Source organism: Periplaneta americana, chromosome 2 (genome assembly GCF_040183065.1).
Source record: "Periplaneta americana isolate PAMFEO1 chromosome 2, P.americana_PAMFEO1_priV1, whole genome shotgun sequence".
In the NCBI taxonomy this organism is placed as follows: Eukaryota; Metazoa; Arthropoda; class Insecta; order Blattodea; family Blattidae; genus Periplaneta; species Periplaneta americana.
In genome coordinates this window covers 29033825-29049492 of record NC_091118.1, presented here as the reverse complement: position 1 = coordinate 29049492, position 15668 = coordinate 29033825, and the positions used below count along the sequence as shown (strand labels likewise).

Here is a 15668-nt window from a genome sequence, read left to right as displayed (position 1 = left end):
CATCAATAATAATAATAATAATAATAATAATAATAATAATAATAATAATAATAATAATAATAATAATAATAATAATAAATAACAAAAGGTCATGTTGAAAAAACAGATACTGTTTATTGTATTCAATTCACCCATTTGGCTGTGATAACTTTCAAGTGAAAAAAATAACATTATAAAAAGTCTTGTCCGACTGCAACTGGGAAGAATCCGTATAAAAGTGAATAGAAATGACTTCCACTGTTCTTGCTCGCAGTTAGGAGTTGGACAGGCGATTCAATTTAGCTTGCACTCCACGAAGTCTCTGGATCAAATCGGACGTGTCTGGCTTGCTGTACAACACAGCGAGGCAGTTCGATATCACGTCTGAGGCTTTGGCTATTGTGGCGCGTCTGAAACAGAATGCCAATGACACCTCGTCAACCATATGTCACTTTGGAGGATAGAAGAGAAGTGACACGAAGAGGGAAATAAATATTTCGTACCTGTCCACGGAATTTACCAGCTGTGGACTGACTGTGAAGCTCTCCACCAGCTGAGCCAGTGCCTCTACCAGATGGAACTCATTGCCTTCTGTCAGCCATATGCGTTCATTGGCAGCAATCAACCTGAAGATGAGCAAAAATTGACTATCAACTTTAATAATAATAATAATAATAATAATAATAATAATAATAATAATAATAATAATACTTACAAATTACATTTAAAAAACCGGAGATTCATTGCCACCCTCACATAAGCCCACCATTGGTCCCTAACCTGAGCAAGATTAATCCAGTCTCTATCATTCATTCATTCATTCATTCATTCATTCATTCATTCATTCATTCATTATATTCCATAGATCTTACATGAGCAATGAAGCTTTAAGATGTGGAACAAGTCAAAATTTTACAATATTACAATTACAATTTTTACAAATTTTTTACAATATTTTACAATTTTTACAGTTTTACAATTATTTAGTAATTTTTTACAATATTTTGGCGAGATGTAGTGAGATGAGGTAGGTCCGAGGATTCGCCAAAAGATTACCCGGCATTTGCCTTTTGTTTGGGGAAAACCTCGGAAAAAACCCAACCAGGTAATCAAATCATATCTCATCTCCCTCAAATCCATTTTATTATCCTCCCATCTATGTCTCAGAGTCCCCAAAGGTCTCTTTCCCTCAGGTCTCCCAACTAACACTCTATATGCATTTCTGGATTCAGCCATACTTGCTACATGCCTTGCCCATCTCAAACACCTGGATTTAATGTTCCTAATTATGTCAGGTGAAGAATACAATGCGTGTAGTTCTGTGTTGTGTAACTTTCTCCATTCTTCTGTAAATTCATCCCTCTTAGCCCCATTTCTTCCTCATTCATATTTAATTCCCCTTCGTGTGTATGTGTGTATATATGTAATTTTCCTCAGTGTTGCATAGTTGTAATTTACATTTGAATTTATAATTCTTGTAATTTGTAATATTGGTTCACTTACCGCTTGCATATTCATTGCGTGTAACTTCTAGCCCTATATTTTTTGTAATTATTATTTAGTATGTTTGCATTATTTTACTCAACTTGTGCTTGTATGTATATATAATTTTTATTAATGTTCTTTAAATATTAGTTTGTAATCATTAACTTGTATTACTGCAAATTGTATCAGCTTCTTTTGTTTCTGGCTAAGTGGAAGAGAAGGCCTGATGGCCCTAACTTCGCCAGAATAAAAAATATTATTATTATTATTATTATTATTATTAATATTATATTTTCCTAAACACCTTATTCTCGAACTCCCTTAACCTCCGTTCCTCCCTCAAAGTGAGGGGTCCAAGTTTCATAACCATACCGAACAACAGGTAATATAACTGTTTTATAAGCTCTAACTATTGTGGACAGCCAGTAAGGGATGGTCCTCTAGCTTGGGGGTTGGGCGAAGGTTTAACAGCTCATCACCATAAAAAAGAGTTCATTACGAAATGCCAACATAATAATGATGATAATAATAACAATAATACACCATGTATTGTGGGTTTCTATCACTACGGCATGGCACATTCTCAGGTTATGGATAGAGGAGATGGCCTCCAGATATGGAGGGTAGCTGCGAATATATTGAATAAGCAGTCGCAGTTAACCAATAAGGAGTGGTCCTCCAGCTTGGGAGCTGGGCAAAAGGCTAACAACCCATCACCATAAAAAGAGCTTGTTATGAAACCCTAACATAAGCCTCGGAATGGGACTGATTCTCCGCACGATCACAGCAAAGGAATAAGGTTATGAGATTTGGTACTTGGAACGTCGCAAGTCTAAAATGGATTTGAGAGAGGTGAGATATGATGATAAGAGACTGGATTATTCTTGCTCAGTATGGGGACCGATGGTGGGCTTACGTGAGGGCGGTGACGAACTCAGGGTTCCTTAAAAGCCATAAGTAAGTAAGTCAATCCTGAATGACAAGTGTCAAAATCTATCAAAACGTAAACCACACTTTTTACAACAATCTAATGTCAGTTTTTTACATCTTAAGAGTAGAACACCTATTCTACAACATGACATCATAAAAAAGTAACTCACCTCTCATACACGTCCATGAGCGTCATCAGTGGGACTCCCAGAGTGACCATGGTGCTGTGTACATGTGTGGTGTCCGCATGCAGACGACAAGCCTTCACCTCCAGCTGCCGGACCAGAAATGCTGCAATGAGAAAGCATCCAACACTAAATAACTTGAAGAGATGTTGACTAATTTTCCATGTTGGTCCTCCACATAAATTATAATTTGACTGCATGATTGCAGAAAATTAATTTCTGTTGACATGCTGAAATAGAATTCTTTAAAATTCATAATACCATACATTTAGCACGTAAAATTAAGCAAGTCCAATTTGAATACTTACGAACAGGGAAGCACCGTGGAGACCCGGCATACTCCTGGCCAAGTGATTTAATCTTGTCCATGAGCACGGTCATCTTGTCGTTGGGGCCGATGGACATGCAGCTGCGCAGTTCTGTCTCAATGATGTTGAGCCAGATGGTCTCCACCAGTCCCAAGTCATAGTGACCCGAGCAGTGGATGATGGCCAGTTTGCATTCCCACAAGTTGAATGGCTCTGCAAACTCTTCATATAGCTGCAAAGATAGATATATATTTTACTGTAAACACTGAAATGCTGAAACAATTGTCTTTAGAGACAATTAATATTAGGTACCCTCCACAAAACTGGCTTCATTTATACATCGACGGATCCTTGATCTCCAGAGAACAAGGTGCCGGTGCAGGTGTTACGTGCTGTCTCTTCTCACTTTATAGATCTCTTGGATATGGAACAACAAGTTTTGATTGTGAAATCATTGCACTAAGTGAATGTCTCAGGAATCTTCTATGCCACATCAGTAAATTTAGGAATGCAGTTATATTGTCAGACTCCAAAGCAGCTATTCTATCAATAGTCTCTAAACACACACCTTCATCTCAAACAGCAGAAATAACTAAAATGCTGTCTCAATTAATATCACTCAATAAAAGAATTGTATTCCAATGGATACCATCCCATTGTGGAATGCGGATGCTTTAGCAAAGAAGGGCAGCACTGCTACTTACAGACCTGTTACTAAATCTACGTATTACTCTGTGAAAAGATTTATTAAATCTACATACTTAGACTTCAAAAAACAAAATTTGATAACACAATCCCAAGGGAAAAAATGGAACTCTCTGCATCATAATCCACAGTTAATTCCCGATTTACCACGAAAATCGTCTGTAGCTGCATTTAGATTGGCAAAAGGCCATGATTGTTTGGCCAAACACCTGCATAGAATTGGAATATATCAGTCCCCTAACTGCCCATTGTGCAATTCAAATCAAAGAAATGGATTCGGAACACATCAAAATCTGTGGTTCAGTGGCTCACCATGACAATATCTGAAAAATTTTGGAGTGCAAGAGGTCAAATGCCTGGCATTAGGAAACAACATATATATATATATATATATATATATATATATATATAAACACAAACACACACACACATATATATATGAAGAGTCCACTACAAGAATGATGGATGTCATTTGGAATACATTTTGCAGGAGAAGCAATTGAAAGTTTAAAATGCTTAGCGCTCAAAGCTTAACTGTGATTTTCTGATCATTACTGGACAATGACTATCAGTGTTAATGCCATATAACTCTGTATGTACATTCTATATGTCTTAAGTTATGCATTGACAGTCTTGGTTCATTTTCGACAAGAAAGTGACATCCATCATTTTTGCAGTGGACTCTTCACATATATATATATTATACATAATACCGTATATATGCTAATACTCCGTGCCATCGAATAATCTGGGCACCCTCATTTTAGGAGAGCAAATTATTAAAAAAAATTATAACAAAAAATAATGCTGTACTCCAAATCTAAATAAAATAACAAAACTCTACCAGGAATCTTACAATTCAAGTAGGATTCGTCCAAAAAATAGATTAACTGAAGCATAAGTATAGCATTCCCGAAAATATGGAATCACTTCTACATCCTGTGAATCCATTCGAATTTGAATAGATAAATTACAACTTGGAACTAAACAAACCAATCAGCAAATCACACTCATCCACTGACGAGGAAACAAACAGCTCTATCCAAAACCTCACTGGCTCCACATTTACATTTTTCGATTTTGGAAAAAAATAGTTCTTTACCTGTGTGATTTCCAGAAGATTAGAATTCAGACGTGTGATTGCTTCTTCTGCCAGACGATGTCGTCCTTTCATCTTTGATATAGCTTCCAATATCTGCAAATAAATGAAACAGTCTTAGAGTCTGGAGGACATTTAAATATCTCTCCACAGTGATGATGGAAAACTTTTAAGCATACAGCATGAAAAATACTCTGAATTCCTTCTTGAATCACCATAATATTTTTCTTAAAATCTTCAACCAACTACAGACAATATGATGAAGTTCGCATTATGAATTAATTTAATTTTGTGTGATAAGGCTCCACACAGTCTTCCACACAGTATGCCATCTCACACTTTCTAGAAAAACACTGCATCTCTTGTATAATGTGACAATAGGGATATCCTGAACTAGCACCAACAGATAGCGCAGCACGTGTACTTTGAGGGATGCGCTTTGCGTGTGCATTTGTTTTTCGGTATATAAACATTGAGAATATACTTACTGTATTAGTATATTAAATACTCTTAAAAACAACTAAAAATGGCAAATTTTTGTTATGTTTCTTTATGTAAAATCCAGAGAAAGCTTTTTGTCTTCAATCAGGTCCCGAAATATTCTGAATATATGCTTTAAACCTTAAAAATATAAGTAATTAAATTGGGCCTCGAAAGTGCTAGCTATTAAATAAAAGTAACTACTTCAAGTAGGTAAGGAATTGTTGACTACAGTTTCATTTTGGAAGACAAAAAAGAAAAATTAATAAAAAATACGCAACCTCGACAGTGAGCTGTGTTAGCTTAGATTAGGCTATATGGAGTAGTTGTAGGAGTCTCCGAAGTTTACGCCTGCAGTAAACTTTCGATAAACTGAGATGTTTATTATCCAGGACCATCCGTAGTGAAATCCATTTCGTGAATAATGTTTTTAATGTACTCTACCCTAATTATTAAAACCATGTTTTAACTTCAAATTTTCAAAATCATCCTACATAGTATTCAAAACTGCATATCCTCAACCTACAAAACGCACGACTAATCGTGATACTATTGCGATCATATTATATCATCCTATTAAAAATTGCATTTGATCTTTCTGCAACTACAGGAAAAAATATAAGGAATTCAATCTCGATAGTCCCTTCCCTATAAAATACCACATTGGTGGCTCCATATCCTGTTTTTAGCGTACAGTTCTTAAATACTAATGATTAAACAGGGCAATATTCACCTCGACATAGTTCCAATTTTTTTATTCATGCATTTCGTTCTCAAAGTTCTCATTTAGGTTCATGACCATTCAATTTACTCGTATCTATAATCTGCATACTGCAGATTTCCCCATCCATCTCTTATGGGGAGTCGCTCAATATTATACAGGTTTACGTTATTATTTATTGTAAATTAAGATATCCCTATAAAAAGGATAAAGTAATCATCCCAAGTGCAGACATGCCAGGTTTCACTGTTGACACACACTGAAACAGTCATGTTCAAAAAATAAAACCGTAATATCGCTAATAATTTAATAAACAATTCTCAGTTTTTACAAGAACAAGGTGGACCACATAAAAAGTATTGATGGATCAGATGTGGCCCATGGCCTGCACGCCATAGTTTGGGCAGCCCTGGTCTAACTTACTATCTATACAGGAACTCCTATATGCAAAGAAGTTCATGGTACATTCAATACTGGATAAAAATTGAAGACCTGAACAGCAACAGTGCAGTTGAGAGCTGGAGGGAAAAATTATACAAGTCTACTGAATCACTAATTCAAACAAAATTTTCAGCAATAACACTGTTGCAACATACTTTACCTGTTGCTGAATACGTGCAACATCAATCTTGTCCTCTAGCTCTCGAAGGAATACTCCCAACTGTGGGGCATAGCCCACCTGATCACTCCTCATACACATTACAGCGCGGGCCAAATATTCTATACGTTGTAGGAGCGTTACATGTACTCTGGAAGAAAAATATTATTGATATATAATTATATATTTAATCTCTAATTACATTTCTTTCTAGAAATAGCATAAACATGGTAATGTTTTATGCATTGGAGTGTTAAGGTACATCGTCACATTTGCAGCGCTGCAGTACAAAATACTGTGCAACTCTCGTACTGCGAAGTGTAAGCAACGATGAGACCCGAAAAGTAGCACCTGCCGAACCAGCTGCCTGCTACTTTTTCATGCTGTGCGCAGCTTAAAAGTACAGCCCGATTATTTAGTCCTGACAGCTCAGCGACGCGAAAGAGGGGAAGTAATAGGAGTAGTGGGGATAGTTCCGGAGTAGAGATAAGGGCGAGCGGTCGGTAAAGGAATGCAGTACAGCTCAACTGTACTGGAAACACAACGCTATACCGCATGCGAGACATCCGATCGCTTTGACTGCAGGCAACAGACTAACCTGAACATCCCTTGGCGTAACTTAATGGACTCGCCTGACACAGGCGCAGATCGCTGGCGAATGTCAGGACTAAATAATCGTACTGTAGTCATGACTGACTGCAGAGTGCCACGATTTCATGGAGGAGAATGCCAGCGATTGCATGGGGCTTGGGTAACCATTGACTGACCAAGCAATGTTTCGGGACTTCTAAATTGCCCGCACTGTATATAACAATGATCGTAACAACTATTGAAGACTAAATATTTCAAATTTTATATAATTGTTACATTTTGACAAAGATAATGTCTTGTTAATGTCATAAATTTGGTTATATATTCGTAAATTATTAAATTTTCTCGTATTTAAGGCAAAATACTTAACATAACGACCAGTGTTGCCAACACCTAGTGGAAAAAAGTGGCTACACCTGATCCCGAAAATGGCCAAAAGTGGCTAAAGTTTAAATCGCTAAAAACGATAGGCCTAAGTATGTCAGGTACAAACACATTAAAAAAAAGTGTACGTATTATATCATAATAATAAGCTGAGAGAGAAGGAATTAGAGAAATAGGCAACTGTTAATTATAACTCACATAATAGAAATACACATCATCATCATCATCAATGCTGCCATCTTCCTCATCCCTTGTTTCCAACACCCTTTCAGAAGTACTAGGATCATTCTCTGATGATGTATGGGTTGTGGTTGTTCGCACAAGGCGAAGAACTTCAGAAAGAACTTCATATGAATAAGAACTCTTCTGCATACGGTGCGGTGTAATCCAAACTTGCCGTTCAAAATAGCCAACACTGTTTTTATTTTAATCCTGTTCCTCAGTTTGTTTTTAACGATACTGACCTAACTGAAAACTCTCTACTTCAGCATTCAAATGGGGCAAATTTAACGCAGAAGTATGATTCACAAAATTTACAAAAAACGTTTGAATTGACTGTAGAAACAGGTTGTATCCAGTCTTTTAATTCCTCCCAATTGTCCCATTCTTTTCGATACTTTTGAGTATATTTAGGTTTCGGCATGAATAATAATATATTTTATTACTCTCGTGATATTTAATTAAAACACAATCACTAACTTCAAACACATCACAGCACAATACCTGAACTAAATTACCACATAGCAACTATTATTTTAAGATTGAATGCAATGCAGTCTACAGACACACATCACAACATAAATGCAGCCTTGAATGGTGTGAAATTCATCACCACATGCTCAGTGGAAAGAGAGAGGAGAAAATTAATCATTTAACCGAGGGAAGTACCGAATACCGATGAGGCAGTGCGTACCCTTATTGTATGCTATTGTGCAATTTTGTGTAATGGTAGTGACCATTGAAAAATCCGAAGTCGAGAAATTAGACCCACGTATGCACGTAGGCTATAAGTAATAAAAATTAGAATGTATCTAAAAAAAATTCAAAATGGCCAAAAACAGCTAAATGGAGCACAGAAAGTAGGTAAATGCCAGAGGTAGCATTTTGAAAAATTTGTCGCTAGATCAGTATTCGAAATGACTAGATTTAGCCACAAAATGGCTATAACGACAACCCAGTTCAAAAGGGAAACAACTCAAAATGTGAAGTTTTGAGAAACCTGGTTTTTAAACCTTCATGTTGCTGTGAAAAATCCAATTAACACACACTAATTTGAAACTTAACAGTATACAGAGTGTGCGGACAGTAACTCCCTATTAGAAATCACTAATAACTTTCTTCATAATTTGTCTATTATAATAAAATAAGTTTTGTTGTGGAGTGTGAAATGGTAGAAATCATCTGCAATTAAAATTAAAACTCCACATATGCACTGGCATTTTCCACCAGTGTTTCTAATCTCTTGGGGATAGCCTCGCCTGACTTCAACAGGAACTATTGTGGTACATTAGTGAGGGCATGGCAAATGCAATCCTACACTTCATCCAAAGTTCTTAGTTTGTTGTGGTAAACCTCTTCCTTCGCCCAACCCCACAGAAAGAAGTTACATGGAGTGAGGTCGGAACTCTGTGCTGGCCACTCATGTGGACCACGACGACCCAAGCAACATTCTGGGAAAATGTCAATCAAGCCAGGCACAGATGTCGAGTTCAAAATGAGGGGGCACCATCTTGCATGAAAATGAGGTCATTGATGTCATCCCAAGTGGAGACAATAGGCCAAACTTAATTTTCCAGCATGGCTAGGTACCGTTCTGCATTCAAAGAATGAATGGACCCACAACTTGGTTGAATGTTATGCCACACCACACACCTTAAGACGGCTTTGCGACTTTTCAGTCATGGCCCCTGTATCCTCTGGTGGTCAGTAGTGACAGTTGTAAACCCTCCCACATGAAAAAATGGCTTCATCGCTCCAAATGATGTTGGTGAACAAATGGCACAGTCATTGTACCAACCAAACATGATCTCTGCATATTCCATCCGATGGTCACAATCTTATGTCACCTGACATAATTAGGAACATTAAATCCAGACGTTTGAGATGGGCGGGGCATGTAGCAAGTATGGGCAAATCCAGGAATGCATATAGTGTTAGTTTGGAGGCCAGAGGGAAAAAGACCTTTGGGGAGGCCGAGACGTAGCTGGGAAGATAATATTAAAATGGATTTGAGGGAGGTGGGATATGATGATAGAGACTGGATTAATCTTGATCAGGATAGGGACCAATGGCGGGCTTATGTGAGGGCGGCAATGGACCTCCGGGTTCCTTAAAAGCCAGTAAGTAAGTAAGGTCACAATCTTTCGCCAATAGGTCTTGACAGTAATGCAGCTTTCACGGACGAAAACTGAATTTATTCTTCAAAACATTTCAGATCGTGTAGCAGATAACACTACTTTTATGAGTGGCCTTTCGTGTTAACTTTTGCAGGCTTTTGGTGAACATATACTCCACCATTTGCAATGTTGCCTCTTTCGTAGATGTTGAGGGATGACCACGCCTGTGAGTACCCACTACAAATCTTGTATCCATGGGTTTCTAATGGCAATTCTTGATTGTCTTGGAGTCCATGCACTATCGCAACCATCTCTGCACCAGTACAACAGAATGCCAGACTTCATAACGGGCGGTCACCTGAGCCCTTTCCTGCAGTGTCATGCAACGTGCCATTATGGATCACTTTCTACCTCTTTGAAGAAGTTATGTACTAAGTTTCGTAAAAAATTATTAATATATACAAACGTTATAAGCATTAGAATATGGAGTTACTTTCCGCCCATAAAACATCAATAAGAGAATTTGGAGTAATTTCAACGACCCTTTGATTTTTCATAGCAACATAAAGCTTTAAAATTCAGGCATCTCAAAACTTTGAATTTTGATATTTTTACAATGTACCAAAGTACATATGATATTTCCGTGCAGAAATTCTGCATCATCATATGACCATCCTCCATCATATGATGCAGAATTTCTGCACAGACCATCCTTCATCATATGATGATGCAGAATTTCTGCACGGACCATCCTTCACCATATGATGCAGAATTTCTGCACAGAAATATCATATGTACTTCAATACATCGTAATAATATTTTTATTTTTTTTATCCAATGCCACCAGGTTGTCTTTTCGACATTTCTGGTCTTCTCTCCTGGCCGTGGCTTAATTGTAACCCACTTCTGAGGTTGGGGCGCCTGGAAGGCGGAGTTACATTACCCCGATGATGTGATAGGATGAATCGTAATAATATATGATATGCAAAAAAATAATCACTTAGTGATTTAAGACGATGCTTACTCCATCGGATCCCGGCCACTTAGTCACTCATAATGAGTGCACCTCTGCACATGTGTGGACATTGTGCCACTGTCATACATCTATGACGCAGTGCATGAGGGTAGGCCACTAGAGGGAACCCAAGAGGTGGAACTCAAACTGAGAGGATTCAATCCGACATCGGGATGGGAATCCAGTGTGGCTTAGTGGATAGAGCATCAGCACACAGAGCTGAAAACCCGGGTTCAAATCCCGGTGCCAGAGAGAATTTTTCTCTGTTCCACTCATCTTTCATCATTTGAATTTTGAGTTGTTTCCCTTTTTAACTGGGCTGTCGATTTCTCTTGCTTTTCTGCAGAGATGAGGCAATTCAGCCTAAAAAATGGAAATTTTCCTTAACAAATGAATGCTGTTTCCATGTCATTCAAGACGTGACATGCTTTAACATGTACATAAGCTCGTCCGTGACTCACCCTGGACGAACAGCCAACTTGTGCAGGATCTTAGCGGCTGCAGCGTGGTTCATGTTCTTCTCGTAGTACTTCCAAAGCAGGTCGCACACATCGGGCGACTGCTCTGCCTTCTGTACCAGGTACATCTCCAGGCTGGGCTGGTGCACTGCGATCAGCTCCCCAGTCAGGTTCTTGCTGACCAGCCAGTCAAACACGGCCACGTGCATCAGCTCGTCCTGTGACTGCAGGGCCGAATGCACCAGCTTGTTCACCTGCAACACAGCCTTATGTACAGTAGAGCTCAGCACCTGTCAGAGTTCCTTTTGTGTAGGTTATTTATTATTATTATTATTATTATTATTATTATTATACTAGCAGAATTATGGCCATAGGGCAGTGGTTGCCAAACATCACGAAATTATGACGTAATAGAAATGCAACCCGCACACCACTGTCACAGGGAGTATATTGTTGACCATCAGTATATCTGAGTGTTGCTTTGGTGTGACGTTTTAGTACCGTAATTTAACCAGTCCAAATGTGCAAGCATGAGTATGTGTGAATTACAGAATATTAATTTTATTTTTCTCAACTTTCCCTTGCGGAGAAAATTGATGTAATGAAGTTAAGTTAAATGGTCATTCGTTACCTGACTTAAATCTTACTCAAGCTTCATCCAGCCGAAATAGTGCATATTTGTAAGGAAGTATAACAATGAAATTTACGCTGAACATCTGTGGTTGCCTCCTCTTCGGTGGTGATACTGCATAGACTAGGAGTGGTGTGACAGATTTAGGACATTTGCCCCTAAAAATTAAAAAGCACGAATCTTCGCAATCTCACCTGAAAAATGTTGTTTCATTGGCTATGTTAGGCAAAACTAATATTGCTGCGCAATTAAGTGAAACGAACAGAACAAACATTCTCAAACATAATCAAGAAGTGAGAAAAAAATCGTGAAATTATTTTAAAAAATATTGATTGTGTCAAATTTTGTGGCCAATATGAACTTCCCCTTAGGGGACATGATGAAAAAACGATTCGAAGAACTCTGGTGTATTTTGTGGGTTGCTACAGTCTGTGATTAATCTAAACGAGCCTCTCAAAAATCATTTGGAACATGCCACTGTTTAAAGGTAATTCTAAAACAATTCAGAATGAACTGGTAGATTGCACGTTGAGTGTCTGCCGATCAGAAATTCAGACTGAAATCGATGGTATTAGTTTTTCTTAGGGATTAGCAAATGGTCCCACAGACATCTCCCAACTAAGTCAGGAAGTTTTGGCTTTTCGATATGTAGTGCATTTATTTTTGTCCTGTACTTATTAGTAATGGTATCAAGAAGTGAAATTTGTATGTACCAAATTCTACTGCAGCTCTCCCAATCCACAAGTTCACGAGCCGCCACTGGTTGGTAGGCATTACCTAAATACACAATAATCACTAAACTTTAATACACTAACTTTGCACACTTGAAGAATCAAGACTTTTGTAACACGACTTGTGACTACAGTGAATGCCATATGGCAACTGAGGACCTACTATGCCGCACTTCTAACAGCTCGCGCAGGGAGCGAGCCGCAAGTAATCTGCCGTTTCTCACCTAATGTCATAACAATGCCTCTGTATTAGAACCATGTAGATTTAGAAAATTTGAAGGCAAACATAATACTACAGTGCATCTGAAGCTGATTATAAACTGGTCTTCATGATTACATTCTACAGTGTATACGACTTCAGGCAATAACATTCTTTGAAAGTGCATATACCAAGCATATACCAACCTGATCGCTGGCTTCACTCTGTGAGATCTGAAGAGTGTCCTGTGACATTAGAGCTCCAGGGGAAACTGGAACACTAGGAGTGTAGCAAGAGGAGGTGCGCTGGTCATACAACTGGTCCAGCACATTGGTCACTTGCTTGTAACACTCCATTCTATGAAAGAGTGTAAAACATAAGTATTACAATGTAGCAGAGTGTAAGCATAGTACTTGTACAATGTGACTCACAAGCAGCCATGCAAGCTATATTGTATACCCACTGTAATTAAAAGACCAGTAGCTTTCCACTAGTCTACTTGATGGATTACTACACAAGCGCTAATTCTTTCAGTTATTTATGCTTTAGTTGTCAAAAGTATCGTTTTATTTTGTGAGTAGGGAAATTTGTGAAACGAGGCTACTAGACCAAATGTACTGTCATCCTCTGAGAAGTTTAGTGCTGAGAGGAATGCGGTTCCAAGTTCCGACTATACTAAAAGCCAGGTTATGAACCGACGAAACAGGAAGTAGTTGGATGGGTGAGAGGAAAGTGAGGATTAGAGGGGTAGCCTGTGTAGTGATGACACGTTGAGTGTAGGGGTGTGGAGGGGAGAACGAGAACGGAGCTTTTCATTGGACCTCGCGTGAAAATGTCGTCTGCTAACAAAAATCTGGCAACGGAATCACGGAGACAGTGTAGCCAGTTCATTTGCAGTACCACGTGCATTACGAGTCGCATCTCGTACCAGCGTCATTAGCTCGTGCTTTCTTAAAAACAGTAATTTTAATTACTAATATTGTTGATAGTGTTATCGAGAACTATAGACAGTAGTTATTTTAAACATATCAGTGACAAACGCTGAACACGCTTTGAATCTAGTGCCACTAAGTGGCAACAGAGCTCAGAAAGAGAGCAACAGAACGTTGCTTCCAGTTTAGTCGGTTCATAACCTGGCTTTTAGTATAGTCTAGCGCGGTACTGGAGTGGGAGGGAACAGTGACAGTGGCAGTCTGGAAGGAAGTACAATCATACTGAAAACATTCGCCCAATTTACAAGAGCAGTATGCCTATTAGTTTTCTAACGTATTTTTGGCGAGATAGCGATACAACCATTCTTACTTACTTGTTCAGAGAAGGAAAGTATTGTAGAAATGCTTGCTCGCTTTGCTTGCTCACTTGCTCGCGTGAATTTAAGGCCATCACACCACCAGAAATACAAATACAATAAAATAAAAAGAAAAATCATAATACAACTACAATAATATAAATGAAAAGAAGAATCATACTATAAAATTTAGTGATTAGTAGAATTGAATTAAATTTGCCTGTATAAGTGGCAGCTTGTTCTGTTGCATGGGCCAGAGAAATATTCACAGTATTCAACCTCTTTTCCTGTTCACACATCTTAATTACACTCGCGATTATATTACGCGCTTCGCTGTGAATTGTTCTACCTTTTTTATTCACCATTTCACTCGTATATAGAATACCTAACACGTGCACACAGTCACACACTACTACGAACTGAAGACTGCATATTTTTGGATGATTAATAGTTCCCACTCCACTCGGCTCAGCTTGGCTGTAGCAACAAAAGAATCTACCTGCAGCCCTCCCCCCCACCGATGGCAAGAATACCTCAGGTCCCAGTGCTAAACTCGTCGGAGGAAGACAGTATTTTATTTACGAATCAGCTTCTACCACATATATCACACACTATTTTTAACCATTCATTGCAAATATCCTTAAACAGTATCCATTCAGTGACATAAACATTGGATAAAGGGAATTACAAAGTAAAAGCCGAGAAAGTCAGTTCGATTTGTGTTTGAGTTGTGTGTAGATATTTGACGTACTTTGTGTCTGTCAGTGAAATCAATAATTCGTTTGTCATAACCATTTTCTTTGTGTTCTTATCTGTTTATTAATTTAAATGTTTATTAATAATATAAAACTCAAGTATGTCATTCAGTAAGGCCAGTCTAGTGAAAGTAATAGATCCAATGCATACAGCAACAAAGTTCGGAAAATTATATTTAATGTCTACAACTTTTTCAGAAAATATTCGTTCGAAAAGAACAGTAAAAATCTTAACTTTTCTATGTGTGAAGAACTGTGTGTTCAATAAATGTATCAACCGTGCAGAAACACTGAGTGTTAAGAAAGTGTTTGTCTCACTTAGAAAACATATTAATATACCTAAAAGAGTAACGAATTTAAATCACTTCGAAAACACACCATTGGCTTTTCCCTAAAAATGCAAACATCACTTTAAAGGTATGATTTCTTAATACATTATTTAGTACTGTATTAATATATTATTTATTATTGTATTACACTACTTTGTTATTGAGAACAGATCTTTTCAACACTGGGCGCCCATCCCTCTTGCCAGACGAGTTCAGTAGAGCATGCATCACGAGCTCCGTAGGTTTGAAACGTCAGAAGATTTGGACTCCACTGTTAACAGTTCAGCCACTAGCCTTTACAGATGGGCCAGCAGAAACGACTGGGGGAAACAGAGATGTCACATAACCATTCGAACAGACAATAACAACAAACTGTCATGTTTAATCTCATTTGAAAACACGTAAACAAACGTCATCAGCAAACGGCAAAAAAACAAAATCAGCTTTCTTTATGAGAGTAC

The 15668-nt window shown here is 38.0% G+C and overlaps 1 protein-coding gene across 1 annotated transcript in view; it reads right to left on the bottom strand.

Moving 5' to 3' along the window:
* Positions 1–89: 89 nt before the first annotated feature.
* The window catches only part of Nup154 (nuclear pore complex protein Nup154), a 58451-nt gene continuing 42872 nt past the window's right edge, over positions 90–15668 (bottom strand). Inside the window, exons 18-25 of the mRNA XM_069813311.1 lie at positions 13042–13192; positions 11278–11528; positions 6494–6641; positions 4695–4787; positions 2888–3119; positions 2565–2685; positions 483–605; positions 90–389 (exon numbers count right to left, since the gene is read on the bottom strand). Of these exons, the coding sequence (XP_069669412.1) occupies positions 254–389; positions 483–605; positions 2565–2685; positions 2888–3119; positions 4695–4787; positions 6494–6641; positions 11278–11528; positions 13042–13192 (1255 nt within the window). The 3' untranslated portion in view covers positions 90–253. The remainder of the gene's footprint in view (positions 390–482; positions 606–2564; positions 2686–2887; positions 3120–4694; positions 4788–6493; positions 6642–11277; positions 11529–13041; positions 13193–15668) is intronic.